The following is a 17,673-nucleotide window of genomic DNA, read 5'->3' on the forward strand; positions in this document are numbered from 1 at the left end:
CTGGGCCGGACGGGGCGGGGACCTGGCCGGGCCGGGCCGGGCCGCGTTCTCGCTCTCCGCCGCTCTCGCCCTTTAAGAGGTTCCTGCCACTTTGCCCCGCCGGGGGCCTCCACCTGCACTGACAGGGCAACTCGGGAGTGAGGCCCCGCCCCCGACCCGGCAGACCTCCTGATTGGCGCAGGCAACTGCCAATCGGCGGGGCGGTGAAGAGACGGTGCCGAGAAGTGCGAGCGTCGCAACCGGGAAAGGGTTGGGGCTGCAGGTGCGGTCTGACGCGGACGAGCTGCCCCGTGTTGACCCGAGGGTCAGGGGAGGATTGGGTAGGGAGCTCCTGGATTGGGTGGTGTGGTGTCTGACGTCATACGGCAAAAGTATGATGCAATTTGCCACGTGGTGCTGCCCCTAGCCTAAGGGCTGGAAGGGTGGTAGGAAGGGAGTTGATCCTAGGGAATCTAGGGAAGTGACCCTGGTGAGACTCACCTAGATCACCTGTCCCCCCATTTAGTTCTTTGTGACCTTGAGCAAGTCACTTCTCTGAATCTGAGTTTCCTCAACTATAAATCTTACAATACTTTTCGGAGAATTAGTGATATATGGTTAAGTGTCTGACTCCTAATATACAGAGGAAACCTCAGGGCCTCCTCACTCCGTTCCCTTCTTAAAACGCCCTCACTGGCCTACTCCGGGACCAGGTGTCATTCTGGTCACTGCACACTTATTACCTCATTTGAGTGTGTCTGTCTCACTGCACAGGTTTGGCACATAATAGGTGGTGTTCAGTAAATATGGTTCATGTTCCTCTCATCCCTATCTTGCCACTCTTGTCAGAGACTTTCCCCCTCCTTAGGGTCCATCAGCACCGGAAGGGGCTTACATAGTCACTGGTCCAAGTCCCCTCCCCTTGCTACCTCATTTTTGGGCAAGTGGGGGAAACTGAGGCCCAGTAAAGGCAAGTGACTTCCTGGGAGTTCAGTGGTCTTCCTATTAGATGGGCCCTGGAATCAAACTGCGTAGGTCTCAATCCCTAGCGCTGCCCTTGATTTGAACAAGCTACTAACCCTTTCCAAGCCTGTTTCCTCCACTGTAAAATGGAGTTAATAAAAGTACTTTACTCGTGGCGCCTGGGTGGTTCAGTCGGTTCAGTGTCTGACTCTTGGGTGCTGCAGAGTCGTGGGTTTGAGGCCCGCGTGGAGCCCTGTGTGGGGCTCCCGGATGCAGGGGAGTCTGCTTGAGATTCTCTCCCTTGCCCTCTGCCCCTCCCCCTGCTCACGCTGGCGCACTGCACGCTCTCTCTCTCGCTCTCTGAAATAAATAAATCTCTCTCTTTTTTTAAGTACTTTCCTCTAGGATTGTTGTGAGAATTAAATGAAATGATCCATGTAAAGGACATGTATTAAGAACAGTGCCAGTCTCCTAAGCCTCCAAAAATTGCTAGCACTTATTATGATTATTGATGTTAATATTATATCAAGGTCATAAATTAATGTATTGCCCCCACCAAATTCACTGCAGCCTCCAAGTCAGGTCTTGTTTTAGGCTTCAGGGCCCTGGTCCCTGCCTTCAAGAAACTCAGTCTAGCAGAGGGTCTGCCTGAGCCCCTAGATCTAGGGGATGCTTTCTGATATAGGTGGGTGGGCTCCAAAGCATGGAAGAAGCTTTAGTTCCTTTAACCAGAAATCGAGACACTTGAGACCCTTCAGTCCCTAGCCCTGTAGAACGCATGGGGAAAGCTGACACACACATGCAGGCTCCCAAGCATATTGACACACCTTTCACCTGCTTAGTTTCACCTGCCCACCAGGTAATAATGCCCAGTGGCTTACGTTCTCAGGCTTTGGAAGCAGTTGAGTCTGGGCCCTGCGTTTTACCACTTTGTGCCTTTGGGCAAGTCATTTTCCCTCGGGGGGGGGGGTAAAATGGGATTAACAACAGCCCAAACTTTATATAGAGCTGTTGCAAAAATTAAATGAGAGAATGAAAATACATATGCAAATACCCAGTAATGCATCCAGTATTATTTTTTAATTGCTCCCACATGTATTCCAGCAACCCAGGAGAGAGCAGGCTGTGAATGCCTAGATTCAGTCACTGCAAAGGGGTTTCCTCTCTCTCGCTCCCGGCGCTCTGAAGCTCCGCCTCCGCCCAGGGGGCGGGGCGAGGAGAATGCCCGCAGAGCCGCCCGAGGCTCCGGCGCAGCCGGGCCGCAGGCCCCGCCCCTCCCCGCCCCGGGCGGGCTTGCGGCTCCGGCTCCCAGGGCCGAGCTGCCGTGCGGGTGACTCAGCAGCGCCAGCGCGTGCCCCGGCCTGATAAGTGTGTGTGTGTGCCGGGGAATGTGTGTGTTGGGGTGGCCGGGGAGGGCTCTGCGTTTCCGAGTTTGTGCGTGGGGAGTACATGTGGGGTTGTGTTTGTGATCTTGATTTTTTGTGTGGCTCTGTGTATTTGTATGTGTGTGGGGGGGTCGGGGGTTGCATCTGTGTCACGGTGTGTCCCTGTTGGTGAGTTTGCATAAAGGGTGTGACTCTGTGACCCTCTCTCTTTGTGTCTTATAAACATGTCGCCGTCCTCCCCTCCCTCTGCCCACGCCCGCCCCCGCCCCCCATCCCCAGGCCCTGGAGACCTAGAGAGCTCTGCCCTGCTCCAGGGGCCTCTCTGCTTAGGCAGTCTCTCTGTTTCTTGTTGAGGTGACTTCTGCACTTGTATGGGTCAACGTGGCCTTGTCGGTCACGGGGCGGGGGGTGGGGGGAGAAGGGGGTCGGGGTGCTGTCACTGCCTGGACTTCAGGGTCCCCCTGCCCCAGTACCTCTGCCTGTGAAGCGTCCCCTCCCTTCCCAGACTGTAGGGAGCAGTTCCCTGAGCTGCTCCCTGTGGGGGAGACCTCCAGAGGAGACCACTCCCATTTACTGATTGCAGTTATTTTATTCTCCCATTTGATCTCGCTGAATCCTTACGGCCAAGAGTGTTCTAAAAAGGGTCTGAGACTTGAGAGAGTTGGAAGTGACAACCCAAGGTCATCCAGTTGAAGAGCAATGGAGGGCGTGAAGGTGACAAGCCGAGGGCAGATCTCTTCCCTAAGCTGAGCACCCAGTTTGCCTGGAGCCTGTGGGGCGCTGATAAGCTTCTGGGGCAGGGGAAGGAACCTGTTTGTGTCCCCCCTCCTCCTCTGAGTTTCCTGGGCCTCCAGCCAACTCCTTATCCTGCCAGTGCCTGAGCAGGGCCACCAGCTTGGATTGGGTGATTGGGTCTTGAGTTGGGTGATAAAGAGGCCAGGGCATGGGCTAGGGGCTAGGGCGAGGGGCCAGGGCCAATATGGGAGCATCTGTTACTTCAACACAATTTTACTGAGCACCTTATTAAAAACAGGCCAATACCCTGCTCTGTCTAAAAGGGGAAGAGAGTCACAAGACCAGGGCACAAGGAATGGTGGAGACCGGCAAGCTCAGGCTTGAGGCAGGGGGTGTGGCTGGGATCTGTTGCAGCTTTCAGTCCTGACTCCACCGAGTGAGGGAGGGTGTGGGACCTGGCCAGTCATATTTCTCTCCTCGCCTGTTTCCGTGTCAGTCAAATGAGGTAATGGCGCAACCCTGCTGCCTTGCCCAGCTCCAAGACACTAAAAGGGGAAGCCATTTGTAAACAGAGTTGCTCTCCAAACATAATGGACTGTCCTGTTGTGATTCATGGCCTCCTATGGGAAAGGCCTAAAAGAAACAATATACCGGAGCCCGGAGAGGAGAAGGGGTCCCAACTGGGGGATTAGGGAAGGCTGCCTGGAGGAGGGGGCCCACCAGCTAGATTTTTAAGGATGAGTTCACTATATGGAAATGGACAAGGGTGTTCCAGGTGGAGGAACAAACTGCATAAGGGCCTGGATGGTGAAGTGTACTGGGAACAAAAGCTGGTTTGGTGTATTTGGCCCAGAGTGAATGCCACGTTTAGATGGGGGGGGTGGGTGGGTAGCAGACTTGGGGATAGCCAGGAGGTCTCTGAGGTAAAGACAGCCATGTCCTGGCTGGGTGCCGCAGTCCTTTGGGAAGAGCTGAGAGGAGAGAGAGAATTGACAGGCATTGGTTCAAGGACCCCCGCCCCCAGCCCAGGACAACCCATCTGAAGCCTGGGACAGATCCCCAGGATGACGTCGAGGTGGACACGAGGCTGCAGAGCTCCCTCCAAGAGAAGGATGATGGAAAAGCCAAGTCAGATGCCCCGGTCCGGGGAGGGACCCAGGCATGGACGCAGAGGGTGCCCCACCAATGAACATGTAAGGGCTCTGGAAGGCCCTGCTGCCTAGGAGTTCCTCTGGGTTTGCTCGAGTGTGGGGAGGGGGCCACTCCCACCGGGAGAACTCCCTCTCAGGGAAGCCTCCAGCTCCGGAAGCCCCTATTGAACCAGCAGCGGTTGCTGATGATTAGCTTATGTATCTGCCAGGTGCTTCACTAACCTGTTCCCACGAGATATCCCTAGTATATGGTTGAGTGAAACGAAGCTTCGAGAAGTGAAGTGTTCGCTCACGAGCACACAGCCAGTAAGTGGCCAGGCCAGGACTCCCTGTTTCCTGAGATGGCAGGAAAGAGCTGAAGGAGGCGTTTGGAACCTGCTGAAATTCTGGCTCTGTGGGGCCGGGGAGCTGTGGTGGAACGAGCTCCGGGGAGAAGGAAACACGGTGTCTGCTGCCACCTCGTGGTCCTAGAGCCACTGGGGCAGAGGCACAGAGCCCCGCTCTCCGGGTCTCCTGAGAGGGTGGCCGCTCTGGGTGGCACGGGGTCAGTAGAGGGGTCTGGAAACGGGGGGCGCTCAGGTGGGACTCTCCTGGATCGTGAGACCCTAGACAAGTCTCTCCTCTTTGCTCCTCAATTTTCGGTGCCTTCAGGAGGACTCAGGGAGATCATCTTTACTCCTACGGAGACCTTCCACAGCCTTGGCTCTCTTTGCAACTGGGAAAATGGAGAACCCCTGTGGATCCAGGATTGTGGAGCCTGAAGCTTATCTGAGGGCCTCTTTAAGAAAAAGAATGAAGGGGCGCCTGGCTGGCTCAGTCGGTAGAGCATGCAACTCTTGAATTCAGGGTTGTGAGTGCAAGCTCCACATTGGGCGTGGAGCCTACTTAGGAAAAACAAAACAAAAAAAGAATGAAAGGTTAAGAATAGAAAATGCCTATAGCTATTCAAGGCTGTAGGACACAGGTGGGAAGGAAGGGAAGTCAGGATGGAAAGATCTCAGCCAGTGCAAGTTAATATATTTTACTTTTGCAGATTTTACAGAAATATATGACCTTGTGAACCCAAAGTCAGGATCCCTCTAGGGTGTCTTGACTCAGGCCTAAGCCTCCCAGTGGGTCCCGTATGAGGTCCCCCACGGGAGATTTGGGGATTCTGAAGCCAGAGCAGGATCTGGTTTCATGTCTCCCTCCCATCCCCATACTGCCCCAGGCAGGCCTTTCACCAGGATCTTCCAGAGCTTCTACCTGAAAGTGACCCCACACTCACCCCACCTTCTCTGTGGCCACATCCTAACAGCTGGGTTGCTCCAGCCAGGACTGCTCAGGGGTCCTCTGCTCCACCCAGCTGAACCCTCCTTTGCTTTCTAGGCATGGATGTCCAACCCCTAAGCCCCGGGCAGCCTTCCCTGCCTGCCCTTACCTCCTTGGGCAGTTCCAGCACTGTGTGTGGTCAGTACCGAGCTGTTGGCTGAGTCCCTGCCATGCCATCAGTCTGATGTCACCCACGTGTGGTCACCGGGTGGACACAGCCTGAGCCCCTCCTCTTGTAGCCAGGCCTGTGGGATGGGATTGGGGAGACAGCGAGAGGACTCAGACCTAGTCCCAGCCCTCCTCTAGCTCATCATCTGGGGATCAAGTAAGACATGGACCGAGTCTTAAAACTTTTAGGCCTAACAATAACTTAGAGATCAACTAGTCCAAGTGATTGTCAAACTCACTTAGCCACAGAAGCCCCAATTGGGAAACAGAGGGAAGCAGAGCTGTTCTAAGTAAAGCAGTGAGAGTTAGGGGATATGTGGGGTCCCATTTGCTTGGCCTCCCCCGCCCTTCCTCTCTTTGGCCTCTACCAGCCCTTCTAAGGAGCCCTGAGTTGGAACCACTGTTGACATTCAAGCTCTTTGCTTTAACCGAGGCGCAAGAGTAAGAGATTGACTGAGGTCACACAACAAGTTCATGGCCAAGTCTCAATCCAGACGTAGGTCTGCCCGACTGCAGGTCTAAGGCTCCCATCTCAATACTGGACAGTTAGGGTGAACCATCCCTTCCCACCTGGACCCACATCTCCCTGCTGTCACTCTGGATCCCCCATCCACTCAGCACAGCTGGCAAAGAGAAGTTCAGAGGGGTCCCAGGGGCCCCGGGGGTGGGAGAGCAAGGAAGGGGTCCTTTTGGAGCTGCCACACTGGAATGAGGGCAGAGACTAGACTTTCCTCTGCTTGTGCACTGCTCGTCCTCACTCTGAGCCCAGAGCCTACCACACGGTAAATAAATATGAGTTGAATGAGTGCATTTGAAGCAATAGCTCAGGGTAGGGGAACCTTCCTGAGCAGAGAAACCATCCCTCCAGGTCGACCTCATCCACCTCTGGGCACTTCTCCTGGTTCCCTGGGGGCCCAGGGTCTGAGCTAGGTCTCGCCAGCTTAGTAAAGATTTTCAGCTTTGCTCTATCTTCCTTTTCTTTCTCTTCAGAGCAACAGAGGAAGCTGTTGTGTGACTTTGGGCAAGTCATTTGCCCTGAGCCTCCATCTTAATTTGTCAAAAATACCTTACATTAAACAGCCTCCCCTGGAAAAAACAACAACAACAACAAACACCTTCATGTCTTGAATTATTCACTAGAAATAGTTGTTATGACTTTGCACGTGCCAGGCACTGCATAAGGCACGTGGGATTGAGAAAAGAGGTAATAGTGGTAAAGGACAGCAGTGCCTGACACGTAATGGGTGGCCCGGGATAGTTTCCCGCCGGCCCACACTCACCCTGTGTCTTCCAACAGAATGCCTCTCTCCTTCAAAGGCCTCTTTCAGGAACCAGTTCCAGCCCACAGCTTCCAGGGATATGGAGGGGGCTTGGGGAGGTGGATGAACCCACAGCCTGCAGTCCAGGAAAAGGGGTGAACTAAATAAGGGTGCTGGTGCCAGGCGCGGCCGGTAGGTGGCAGGAGCGTCTGTGAAATGAGCCTGTCCTGCCACCTTCCCTGGATTTCTCCCGGGATAAGCTGTCGGACTGTCTTCCTGTGTGCCAACATAGGTGTATAAATGAGTGTGTGCCCCGGTGGGAGGTGTGTGTACAAAGAAGGGTGTGCGTGCGTGTGTCTGTGAGCAATATGTACGTAAGTGCCAGGAGGGGGTCTGTGTGAGAGAAGGAGCATGTGTATGCAGAGGATGTTTGTGCAGTCAGGTATGTGTGGCCTCCTGGTCTGTGGGTCTGTTTGCATGTGACTGTGACACACGGGGCATATGACATTTCAGAGAGCTCTGGGGTCACCTGTGGACCTCCCCCCCACCCCGGGGCTTCCCCTGGGTAAGGACGAACACTCACATGTCAATAGAATGGGAAACCATGGGTGATGTTTTTACCTGTTCTTTCCAAACTTACCAGGGTTCTGTTTTTATAATGAGCATTCTGTAATAACCATAAACATTATTGGGGAAAAACACCTGTGTTCCTTTTCATGGGCCTTTCCTTTCCCCTTAGGGAGCGGCAGGGTTCGCATATGTCTGACAATATGCAGCCCAGCAGCCTGCATGAGGGTGCCCAGATAGCAGCTGTGGGAGGTTGAAACAGGGCAAAGGGGCAGTACAGAGCAATCAGAGAAGGCTTCCTGGAGGCAGAGGGAATGGAGCTGACCCGGAAGGAGAAAGGAAGCTGGCACATGGCCGCAGTCTGCCGTGCCTGCTGCACTTCCCTGAGCACTGCCCGCCCTTGGGCTGGGCCTCAGCAGTCTTCTTCCTGAAGTGCATCCTTGTCGACTCCCTCTGAGGGAATTTGAGGTTGCAGGCAGGCAAGATTGAACTTGGATTCCTAGAATCCCCCACTGGAAAGGGGCATGAGAGGTCATCGGGATTTTTCCAGCAACTGGGAGCTATTGAAGGTTAAAGGCAGACTGTGTAATACTGTGCCCTGCTTACCATGTACAGGTGTTGTCTCACTGGTCCTCAGAAGAGTCCTGGTAAGTTAGCTACAATAATCACGCTATTTTACAGAAGAGAAAATGATGCCCAGAGTGGTCAGGCAGATATGCTTTTCTTCAGGGCAGACACAAAGGTGAATAAAAATTTCCACGGTGCACACTTACATAAACACCGAGGTGCTCTCACACTGAAGGGAGATTGCTGTGCAATCTCTCTCTCTCTCTATCACACACACACACACTTTGGAGCTGTTCTTCCCAGCCTCAGGGGGAGTAAGCTCTGGGCAGAGCTGCCAGACCTCTGGGAAGTCTTCACCTGAGCCCCTCGCTGTGAGTAAGGTGAGGCCAGGCAGTCAAGCCCCCTACCCATGCTCCCACCCAAACAGTCTGCAGCGGGGGGGGGGGGGGATTGGGATCTCAGTCCGGGTGAGGGCAGCCCACCCGCATTGGTGCTCAGTACCTTGACACAGCCGGCCCCAGGGTGGGCAGCCCCGGCCGGGAGAGGCTAAGGGTCTCTGAAGGGAGGCTGTGTCAGAAGGGGAAGAGGGGCTCCAGATCCTGATGCCCTCTTAAAGACCTGGTCACAGCTGGTGGGGAGGCAGATCCTGGGTCAGGAACTTCCCTTCCAGAGAATTACTTATTAACCATGAGGACCAGCAACCACTGAGGAGGGGAACACAGAGGGGATGGAGGTCTCTTGGGGCATCCAACCCCACACCCAGGGCTTCCCTCAATGCACCCAGAGGTTTGGGGCTTCTATCACCAAAAGAAGGGCCACTGTGGGGCAGGAGCATGGAACGGAGGTGGGAGTAGGGTGGAGGGGGAAAGGAGGGGGGAGTTTGTGGGAGCCCCAAGAGGCACATGGGGTGGGCAGGGCTCTGGAGGACAAGGGACTGAGATTGGGGGTGGGCCACAGAGAAGGAGGAGCCAATTTGGAGGGTTGGGGGAGAGGGGGTTTCTGGAAACCAGCTTTGGTTTGGGGCATGCTCTAGAAAGTGGCTACAGCTGCCTTGTGTATGTCTCTCGTCAGATGGGTTTGTTCTTTAAGATTTTATTTTTAAGTAATCTCTACACCCCACTCAGGGCCCAAATTTACAGCCCTGAGATCAAGAATCGCCTGCTCTACCGACTGAGCCAGCTGGGCGCCCCAGATAGGGTTCTTAAGGACAGTGTTGCGTCTCCCTCTGAGACAGTCCCACAGGTGGGGCTAGACCACCCATCCAGTGCAAGCAGCCAGATCTGTCTTACCCCCAGACTAGGTCCCCCACCCCCATGAGGAGACCACAGAAGGTAAGCAAAGGAAACAGCCAGAGATGTGGACACCGAGAATAGTGTTTTTCTTTATTGGGAAAACAGAAGGTTGGTCCTTGGTACCAAGATAGGACCTGGGATAGGCAAAAAGCCAGGTGTTTGAGTCAAGCTTCGTTTTGACATGCTTGCCTCCCTCCTCCCCAAAGCAGGGCAGCTCCAATTACAAATACCAGACCCCCAGGGACCCTTTCCTCTGCCTCTGGGCAAATGCCCAGTGGGTCTTACCAGTAGGTGTCTGTTTCTGGGATCAAGGAACATGAGGGAAAGGTCTCTGTTCTCTCCCAGGATGGCAGAACCTTCAGAACCCATCAACTCCAACCTCTGTCCCTCCATTGTGCAGAGGCCCAGAGAGGGACAGAGACCCACCCAAAGTCACAAAGCAAGGAAGCGGAGGACAGAGTCAAACCCATATTCCATCTCCTGGCTTGGGACTTATTCATTCCCAAGGGGAGATTCTGGAAGATGAGCCCCATCAGGTGGATGTCACCTGCATCGACACCTGCCAAGGGACTCCATCCCCATGACTCAAATGTTCTGGCCATAAGACCCAGGCCAGTGCCACCCAGGGATTGTTCTTTCCTTCCGGACCGGGCCCCTCTCTTGGGTGCCAGGGAGGGCAGGCTTGGTGAGGACAAAAGGGGAAAGCTATGTATAAAGAACTTGGAGAAAAGATGTCCTCTTGAAAATTCCTTCTCCAACGCATGCTGTCCCATCTTCTGAAACTCAAGGAGATGGTTAAAAGACAAAGTCCCTTGCTACTGACCCACCTACAGCATTAAGAGATGTGGGTCAGAGCAGGTATAACCTCAAACGTTCGATCACATTAAAAGCTCCACGTTTCGAGCATTTACTATGCACCAGGCACATCATCCATCCACTCGGTGGAGTAAGTGTGTGTGCCAGCTGCAGTGACATTTGCTGGGAACATGTGTGTGACCAAAACAGACAAGGCTTTTTGTAAATCGTCACGACTTCTTGGTGTCATCCACGACTGAGAAAAGGGGCTCCAAGGTGAAGTGACTCGCCCAAGGTCATACCACAGAGTGCTAGCAGGCAGCTGAAAAATGTTACAACAAGCAAGCCTTCCGAGGCAGGGAGGGAGCGGATGGCGAGAGGGACCTGCCAAGGTCTCGGCAGTTTCTTGGGAGGCTGGCATGTGCCTCTGCCATCTAGGTGATGAGGCACAGAACCCAGCACCAGGAAGGCTCCGTCCGGGACCATGAGCTGGGTGCAAGTCTCCCCGGTGCCCTCTGTGTCATCAGTTTCCTCGTGGGAGGCAGGAGGAGGAGAGCAGAGGAAGTGGACTTGACAGATCTAAGATGGGATCCTGGCTGGTGCAGCCTTGGACAAGCTGTCGGGCCCTGGGCAGTCCATTCCCCTGAGCCTCGGGTTCCTCATCTATAAAGTGGGGGTAATAATTACTGTAGTGCCTACCCCATAGTCGAGCTGTGAGGATTAAGTAAATTACCCATGTCAAGTGCTTAGAACAAAGAGGGGCGCTGTGTATCTGATACTAGTATTACCCCACTGGCCTCTCACCGAGGGTGGCAGGACACCACCCTGCACCAGGTGGGGCTCGTGGCCAGCGCCAGGGATGGGGCTGGAATCTGGGCCAACCCCCCCCCCCCGGGCCCAGCGCTCTGCCACGTCAGGATAAGCAAAGGTTCTCCCCAGCCCCTCCGGGCCCCATTTGGAACTCCCCAGCTGCCTGCCGCCAGAACCACACCCCAGTCTCCTCTGGACTCCCAGCATCTGTAAGCTCGGAGCTGGGCTCCCTCCCCAGAGCTGCCTGCACTATGTGCTCAGTGCCCAGGAATGAAATAAAGGAATATGTAATAATAAATAAGTGATAAAAGATGCATGTAGTGTTTTGTGTGTGAGCGCCGGGACCATGACCTGGGGGGTGGGGGAGGTGTGGCGGGGGTTACCTCCTAGGGTCTCTGAAGCCTCTGAGCTGGTTCCCAGCCCGGATCTGCAGTAGGTCCCGGTGGGGAAGGCAGCCGGAGGCCAGGCTAAGGATCTGCCGCTGAAAATAGAGGGGCTGGTCTTTGGGCAGAGGCCTAGTGGGGGCCTAGCCTGGACTGTGGCTCCTCCAAGTCCTCTCCAGGCGCTGGTGGCTTCCTCCACTGTGAGGAGCATTTCAAATTCCAAGCTAAGCAAGCCTCCTTAGACTGCTGCCTCTCGCTCCCCACTACTGGCACAGAATAATTCTGGACTGGGGGCCTACTATGTGCCAGGCACTTTGGTAGGCACCTCACTTGCCGTTATCTCTAGCCTTCAGATGGGATTCTTGGAGGTGAAGTGACCTGCCTAAGATCTCACTGCAAGCAAGCGGCCAAGAACCCAGCAGAATCAGGACTCTTTATTAGAGACAAAACATCAGAGACTGACCCATTCCCTTGTCTTAGATCTAAGAGAAAACAGAAGCTCAGAGAGGGCAACTACCTTGCCTGGGTCACCCAGCCACTTAGCTTCAGCGCTGAGATTTGAATCCAGATTTAGGGCTTCCCAAGCCATGTAGGAAACTGCACTTGAAAGCTCTGCTTTATTTCCATCACCCTCCTGCCCTCCCCACCTCCAACCTCTCTTATATGACACTTGACATTATCCATCACTCCCTCCCTCTGGGAACGCCCTCCTCCTCCAGTTTCTATGGCAGCACATTCTCCCCCCATCCTCCTCTTGCTTCTCCAGCAGCTTCTCACTCTCTGCGCCTCGCCCTGGCTCCTGAGCCTAGAAAGCAGGGGGGATCCCCAGGCTGGGTCCCCGGTCTCTTCTCTCTGCATTGCTGCCCCTGAAGCCTCATCTGCTTTTCCCTCTAGGTTTCCAGCTCCGACCTTGTGCTGCAGCACCACTCCTGAGTGATGGCAACCACTTGCCATGTGCTAAGAGCTTACCTATGATCGGGACCCTCTCTGTACATTAACTCATGAAGTCCTCACGGCAGCCCCATGAAGGAAGTCCGTTCTACAGATGAGGAAACGGAGACACCGCGAGGGAAAGCCAAAATCTGACTTCAGCTTTCACCGCTACCTCTGTCACCACAAGACAGGAAATTGTAGGACATTTTGAAACCGGAGGCCAAAACTTGCCTCCACCTCCTGAAGATAGAGGAGTGGAAACCTGGGGGGGGGGGGAGCGGGCGGGAATCAGACCCACTTCACAGTTTTGAGAGCCCTGTGATGATCTAGAATTACGCTGTCAATTTGGAGCTTTAAAATGCATCGTGCACAGTACATTTTGAAATGTGAAGGTTTGGAGAGCTTCAGGAGGAACAATAGTTCATGGAAAATTGCCCTTTTCCTTCAGTTTTCCATTTGGTTTTAAGTCTTCAGAAATCCTCATTCCGGGGTTCCAGCCACTAATCTAAGCAACTTCTATATCAATGATGCCCAGAATTCACCAGAAACTCGGACCCTGGAGTCCTGCTGAGTTCTGCTGCCACCAACAGGCTCTGTGACTTAGGGATGAGTGACTTGACCTCTGAGCCTGTTATCTAAAATAAGGGTAACAGTACCTCTCCTGGGCTGTCATGAGGCTCGGATGGGATGATGTGTGTGAAGTGCTTGGCACAGAGCCTGGCGCTCAAAAGTGCTCAGTAAAGCCCCATACTCGAGATGCACACAGCTTTTCTCGGGTTTGCCAAGCACCTCAACATTTCCATGCTTTTGCACACGCTGTTCCCTCTTCTTGGTGGCCAACTCCTACACGTCCTTTAAGGCCCTCTGACACTTTTCCAACTCTTCTAGAATTGCTACAAATGTGTTTTAGTAAAAAGCTAGAAAAGACACTTCCCCATGACACTGAGATGCAATGCTCTGTTGATGTCTTGGCTCCCAGCCTGGGCTTGAACTTTCTGAGGGCCAGGCTGTATCTGACTTATTTCCAAATCCCAAGACTTGCCTGGGGTGCACAGCCTGGCATCAAGTTGATTTTGGTACAAGTTTGCTTTACCTTAAATGCACATGGTCTGGATCCAGCCTCTGCAGACCCCAGGACACATTTATGTATGAGGAGTAGTAAAAAAGCAGCCAGATCTGTTATAGCCATGGGAAATGGCAGTGAGCAAACCCAGAGCAGACTTGAGAGAGTTGAAGGGGACACAGTCCTTGTGGGGAGAATCAACAGCCCTGGGTCCAATGTCACCTTCTTCAGAAGTCTCCCCCCCCGCCCCCGTCCCTAAATTGTCTTCTCTGACATCTCTCCAAGGCATTAGCAGGAGGGGTCCCACATGATCAGGAGTGTCCAGGAGGGTCCCCGCCTTGCTGACACACTCCCCTCCCATCCAGACACAGAAGTCTCTAGGGGCACTGGGCACTGCTCTGCATCTTCCAAAGTGCTACTGAAGCCATTTCCTGGAGGAAGAAAATTCCTAGGTCTGGAGTTTTGGGGTCCGCACCCTGAGAAGGGGGCTGTGCTTTGTCTACTAAGGGTATCCCTACCCTTAATGTGCCCAACGCCCATCCTGGTGCCTAAGCCCCCCACCTCCTGAATGCTAGTTCAGCCCCTGCTGGAGTGACAGTCTCCCCGAAAAGGGAACAGCTTTTGTTCCAAGGAAGTGACTGTCAAAGGGAGAGGAGGTATCTTTTTCTTTTTCTTTTTCTTTTTTTTTTTGGTTTGAGACAAAGACGTCAGTTTCTCTCCATCTGTCCCAAAAAGGGAAGAAAATTAATTTGTTTCTACAAGGATGTCAGCTCACTGCTTCAATAGGGAGTCAGGGGTGTGGGACTGAGGCAGTCTGTGGGGGGAAGGGGTGGGGAGAGGAGGTGAAGCACGGGGGAGGCACAGGGAACAAGGACAGACCCTGATAGGAAAGCAAAGATCTGGGAATGCCTGAACAAAATGCCAAACACATGAAGAGAAAAACTCCTATGCCTCGCTCCGGGACAACCTGCCCTCAGCAGCTGGAAGGGGGCAGTGGGGCAGGTGGGGCCTGAGGGACACACATGGACGCTAGCACTGCAGTTAGGAAAGCCTTCTTCCTCCCAGTTCCATCAGAGACAAGCCCCTGTGTGGGCAGTTCCAGCTGCCTGGAAACACTGGACACACTGGGCACAACCAGGTGTTGGGAGAAGGAAGGGGTTTTCTAGAGGTTCTTATCAGAGACCCAAGATGGGCAGGAGGAAAAGTCCACACCGGTCCTTCAGATGCCCCCACCCAGTCCCAGTTGCCACTTACCATCCATGGGGCTCTCACTAGCATGGTCCTCGGTCCTCCAGTACCTGGGCAGAGAAGTCGGGACCCCCAAAAGTGTCTGCCCTCCGGCTTGAGGACCTAATGTCTAAGCAGAAGCTCCCCAGCCTCGCCTCTGCCTCTGCCCACCCACCATGCTTGGCACAGAGGCCAACCGGCACGTCCTCCTTCTGAGCCCCACAGAACCGCTACCCCAACTGAGAACCTGTCCTGCTACCTTCGCCTGAAGACACTGGCCCTGCTCCACTCTCCTGTCCCAAGCCCCACTGGCAAAGTGCTGGGGACACTACATCGATGCTGAGGCCATTCCAAGAAAATGACTGTCAAGGACAGAAAAGGTACATTGTTTCTCTCCCCTCTGGATTTTTTTTTTCTCTTTATTTATAACGACAGTCCAGTTGGACCTTGGACCTCAGCAACCCCGCCTCTTGCTAGAACTTGGGGCTGGAACGCTACCCCAAGGTTGAGGCTGCCATCCCCCGCACACAGGCCCTATCCTATCTCGTGGCCCAATCTTGAGCTGTCGCCGCCTCGCTGACCTGTCCTCCTCTTTCGCCCCCAGAAGAGGCCTCTCCCCACCACACAGAGACCCAGTCTTGCAGCCCTGTTCTCAAGCCTCGGTCTCCACCAAGGCCCCCTGGGTCCTGGGTCCCAGGCCAGCAAGGCCAGCTCTGGCTAGAACTCGAGGCTGTCCCAGGGTTGAGGCTGGCCCGCCGCAGAGGTCCCTTTCAGCGGCCCGGTCCCAGAGCCACAGGCCTCACTCCCCGAGAGTCGCGAGCTCCCCGCACCCTTCCCAAAGCCGCCGACCGCGCCCTCAGCCCAGAGGCCCCGCCCCCGGCCCGCCCCGCGCCCCGCCCCAGCCCAGAGGCCCACCCCAATGCAGGGGCCCCGCCTCTCGGCCCCCGCCTCGGCTCCACCCCGACCCCCTTCTCCAAACCAGAGGCCCCCTTCGGCCCCATTCCGCGTCGCGGCCCCGCCCCCTGCGGGCCCGGGGTGACGGCCAGGTTACCCCGGAGGGGCGCGCGGCGGGCCGAGCCGGCGCGGTTTAGGCGGCGGCTCCCCCGCCGGGACCGTCGGACGGGGTGCAGGCGGTGACCCGTTCGCGGGCCGTGGTCTCGCGGGCGCGGCTGAAGCTGCCGGGCTCCGGGCGGCCGCAGGGCGTGCGGCAGAGCTGGCGGAAGCAGCGCTTGAAGTTCTCGTCGAGGAAGGCGTAGAGCACGGGGTTGAGGCTGCTGTTGGCGTAGCCGAGCGCGATGCACAGGTGCAGCGCGGCCACCACGAGCGGGTCGCGGCGGTCGATGTCCACCAGCGTCCAGACGATGACGAAGATGTGGATGGGCGCCCAGCACACCACGAAGGCGCCCACCACCACCAGCACCATGCGCGTGATGCGCCGCAGGCTGCGGTCCTTCTCCTTGGAGCCCGACAGCAGGCGCACGCTGCGCAGGCGCAGCAGCATCAGGCCGTAGCACACGGTGATGATGAGAATGGGCACGACGAAGGCGAAGAGGAACACGCAGATCTTGGTCACCGTATCCCAGTACCAGCTAGGGCTGGGGAACTGGAGCATGCACACCACTGCCCCGTCTGCCGGGGAAACAAGGAAAGACAGCAGGTGAGGAGCGTGTGGACCTAAGTGACCCTGCCTTCTTGGCTCGGTCAGGTACCACACCTCCTCCTGGCCTTTGTTCAAGGTGATTCTTCTGCCCAGAACGTCCTCCTACACTTCTGTACTTGGTGAACTCCTACTCATCCTTAAAGACCCCAGCAGGATTGGCCCTAATCCAGGAGGTCTCCTTTCTATATTTTCTTCCAGTCCCTTTAGAAGCCTCTACATCCATGGACAGCAGTAATGATATAATTTAGCCCAAGCCCACCAAATGCCAGTCGTTGTGAGAACTCAAAACACCCTACCCATTTCCAGACTAGCTCCAGTGAGGACAACACTGCTGAGAAAGATCTAGAAAGCATGAGGAGTTAAGAGCAGAACTTGGGCCCTACTAACTGTGGTGTGACCCTGGGCAAATTATTCAGCCTCCAGGAGAACTTCCATTAAATGGGACTAATAACAGTACCTAAACCTCACAGGGTTGTTAGGACTCAATGGGCTAAGGCATGTGAAACATTTAGCACAGGGGGGTTCAAGCTCTTGCTGCACTCACAGGGCAGAGAGGCAGATACATTTAGGAGTCCAAAAGTCAGGGCTAGGGTCAGGGAGACAGATCTCAGCTTAATGGCAAGAAGAACTTTCTGACTGCCAGATTTGTCCAGAGGTGCACCCAGGATGGAATGAGCTCCCTGTTCCTGGAGTGTGGGTGTGGGCTGGATGAGCACCTTAGGCATGTTTTGGGATTCAGACACAGACCTGCAACTGACCTGGGGAACTCCCAAGATCTCTTGGAACTTCGGGTTTTGAGGGAGCCAGGCAGTGGACTTGGAGCCTGAGAGTTGTAGGAAGGGTACTGGGGATCCACAGAGTGGGTCCACCAGACAACAGGATGGCAGGACCCCCAGGGCTGAGTCCAAGGACTTCATTGTGCAGATGCCAGAACAAGGCTCAGACAGGACCAGCATTTGTCCAAGGTCACACGGCAAGTTACATACAGAACCAACAAGTGCTGAGTGGGGGAGTGTGTATAGGGGATGGAGTGTGGCGTGAGGAGACCCATCTGGTCTGGCCCCCAGCAGGGCTGCAGTTAATGGCCCATAAACTGAAGGCTGACAGTGAGGAATGGGGCCCACCTGCTGAGTCAAGACCAATTGCACAGAAGCTATATGAGAGCACCAGGTGCTCTAACTCTGTAGGGGTTAAGGGTGGTCAAAAGGCCTCCCGCCAAACCTATTCCCCTTCAACCCACAGCACCGACCCTCTGCAAACCTCCACCTCAGGGGCCAATAGGAGTAACAGACATGAGGGCAGGAGCCTTGGGTTGTAGGCCAAATTCCACCAATGCCTGCCACGCGACCCTAAGTAAACCTCCTGACCTCTCTGATTCTGGATGTTCTTACGGTCAAATAGAGGTAGGCATCCCTGCCTTGTCCT

The 17,673-nt window shown here is 54.9% G+C and overlaps 2 protein-coding genes across 5 annotated transcripts in view; both read right to left on the reverse strand.

Annotated features, from left to right (window-relative positions):
• EPB41 (erythrocyte membrane protein band 4.1) overlaps positions 1–151 on the reverse strand; it is a 203,040-nt gene extending 202,889 nt beyond the window's left edge. Inside the window, exon 1 of one of the 4 annotated variants that reach the window (XM_073903077.1) lies at positions 1–151. The gene's annotated coding sequence lies outside the window, so the exon portion shown is untranslated. The other 3 variants (XM_073903069.1, XM_073903072.1, XM_073903070.1) reach the window with 3 other exon arrangements.
• Positions 152–9,449: 9,298 nt separating this feature from the next.
• Positions 9,450–17,673, reverse strand: part of OPRD1 (opioid receptor delta 1) — a 38,964-nt gene continuing 30,740 nt past the window's right edge. The window contains exon 3 of the mRNA XM_025856040.2: positions 9,450–16,217. Coding sequence (XP_025711825.1) covers positions 15,676–16,217 — 542 coding nt within the window. The 3' untranslated portion in view covers positions 9,450–15,675. The remainder of the gene's footprint in view (positions 16,218–17,673) is intronic.

This window comes from Callorhinus ursinus, unplaced genomic scaffold (genome assembly GCF_003265705.2).
Source record: "Callorhinus ursinus isolate GAN/ISIS: 27379988/994484 unplaced genomic scaffold, GSC_fseal_2.0 scaffold18, whole genome shotgun sequence".
Taxonomy (NCBI): domain Eukaryota; kingdom Metazoa; phylum Chordata; class Mammalia; order Carnivora; family Otariidae; genus Callorhinus; species Callorhinus ursinus.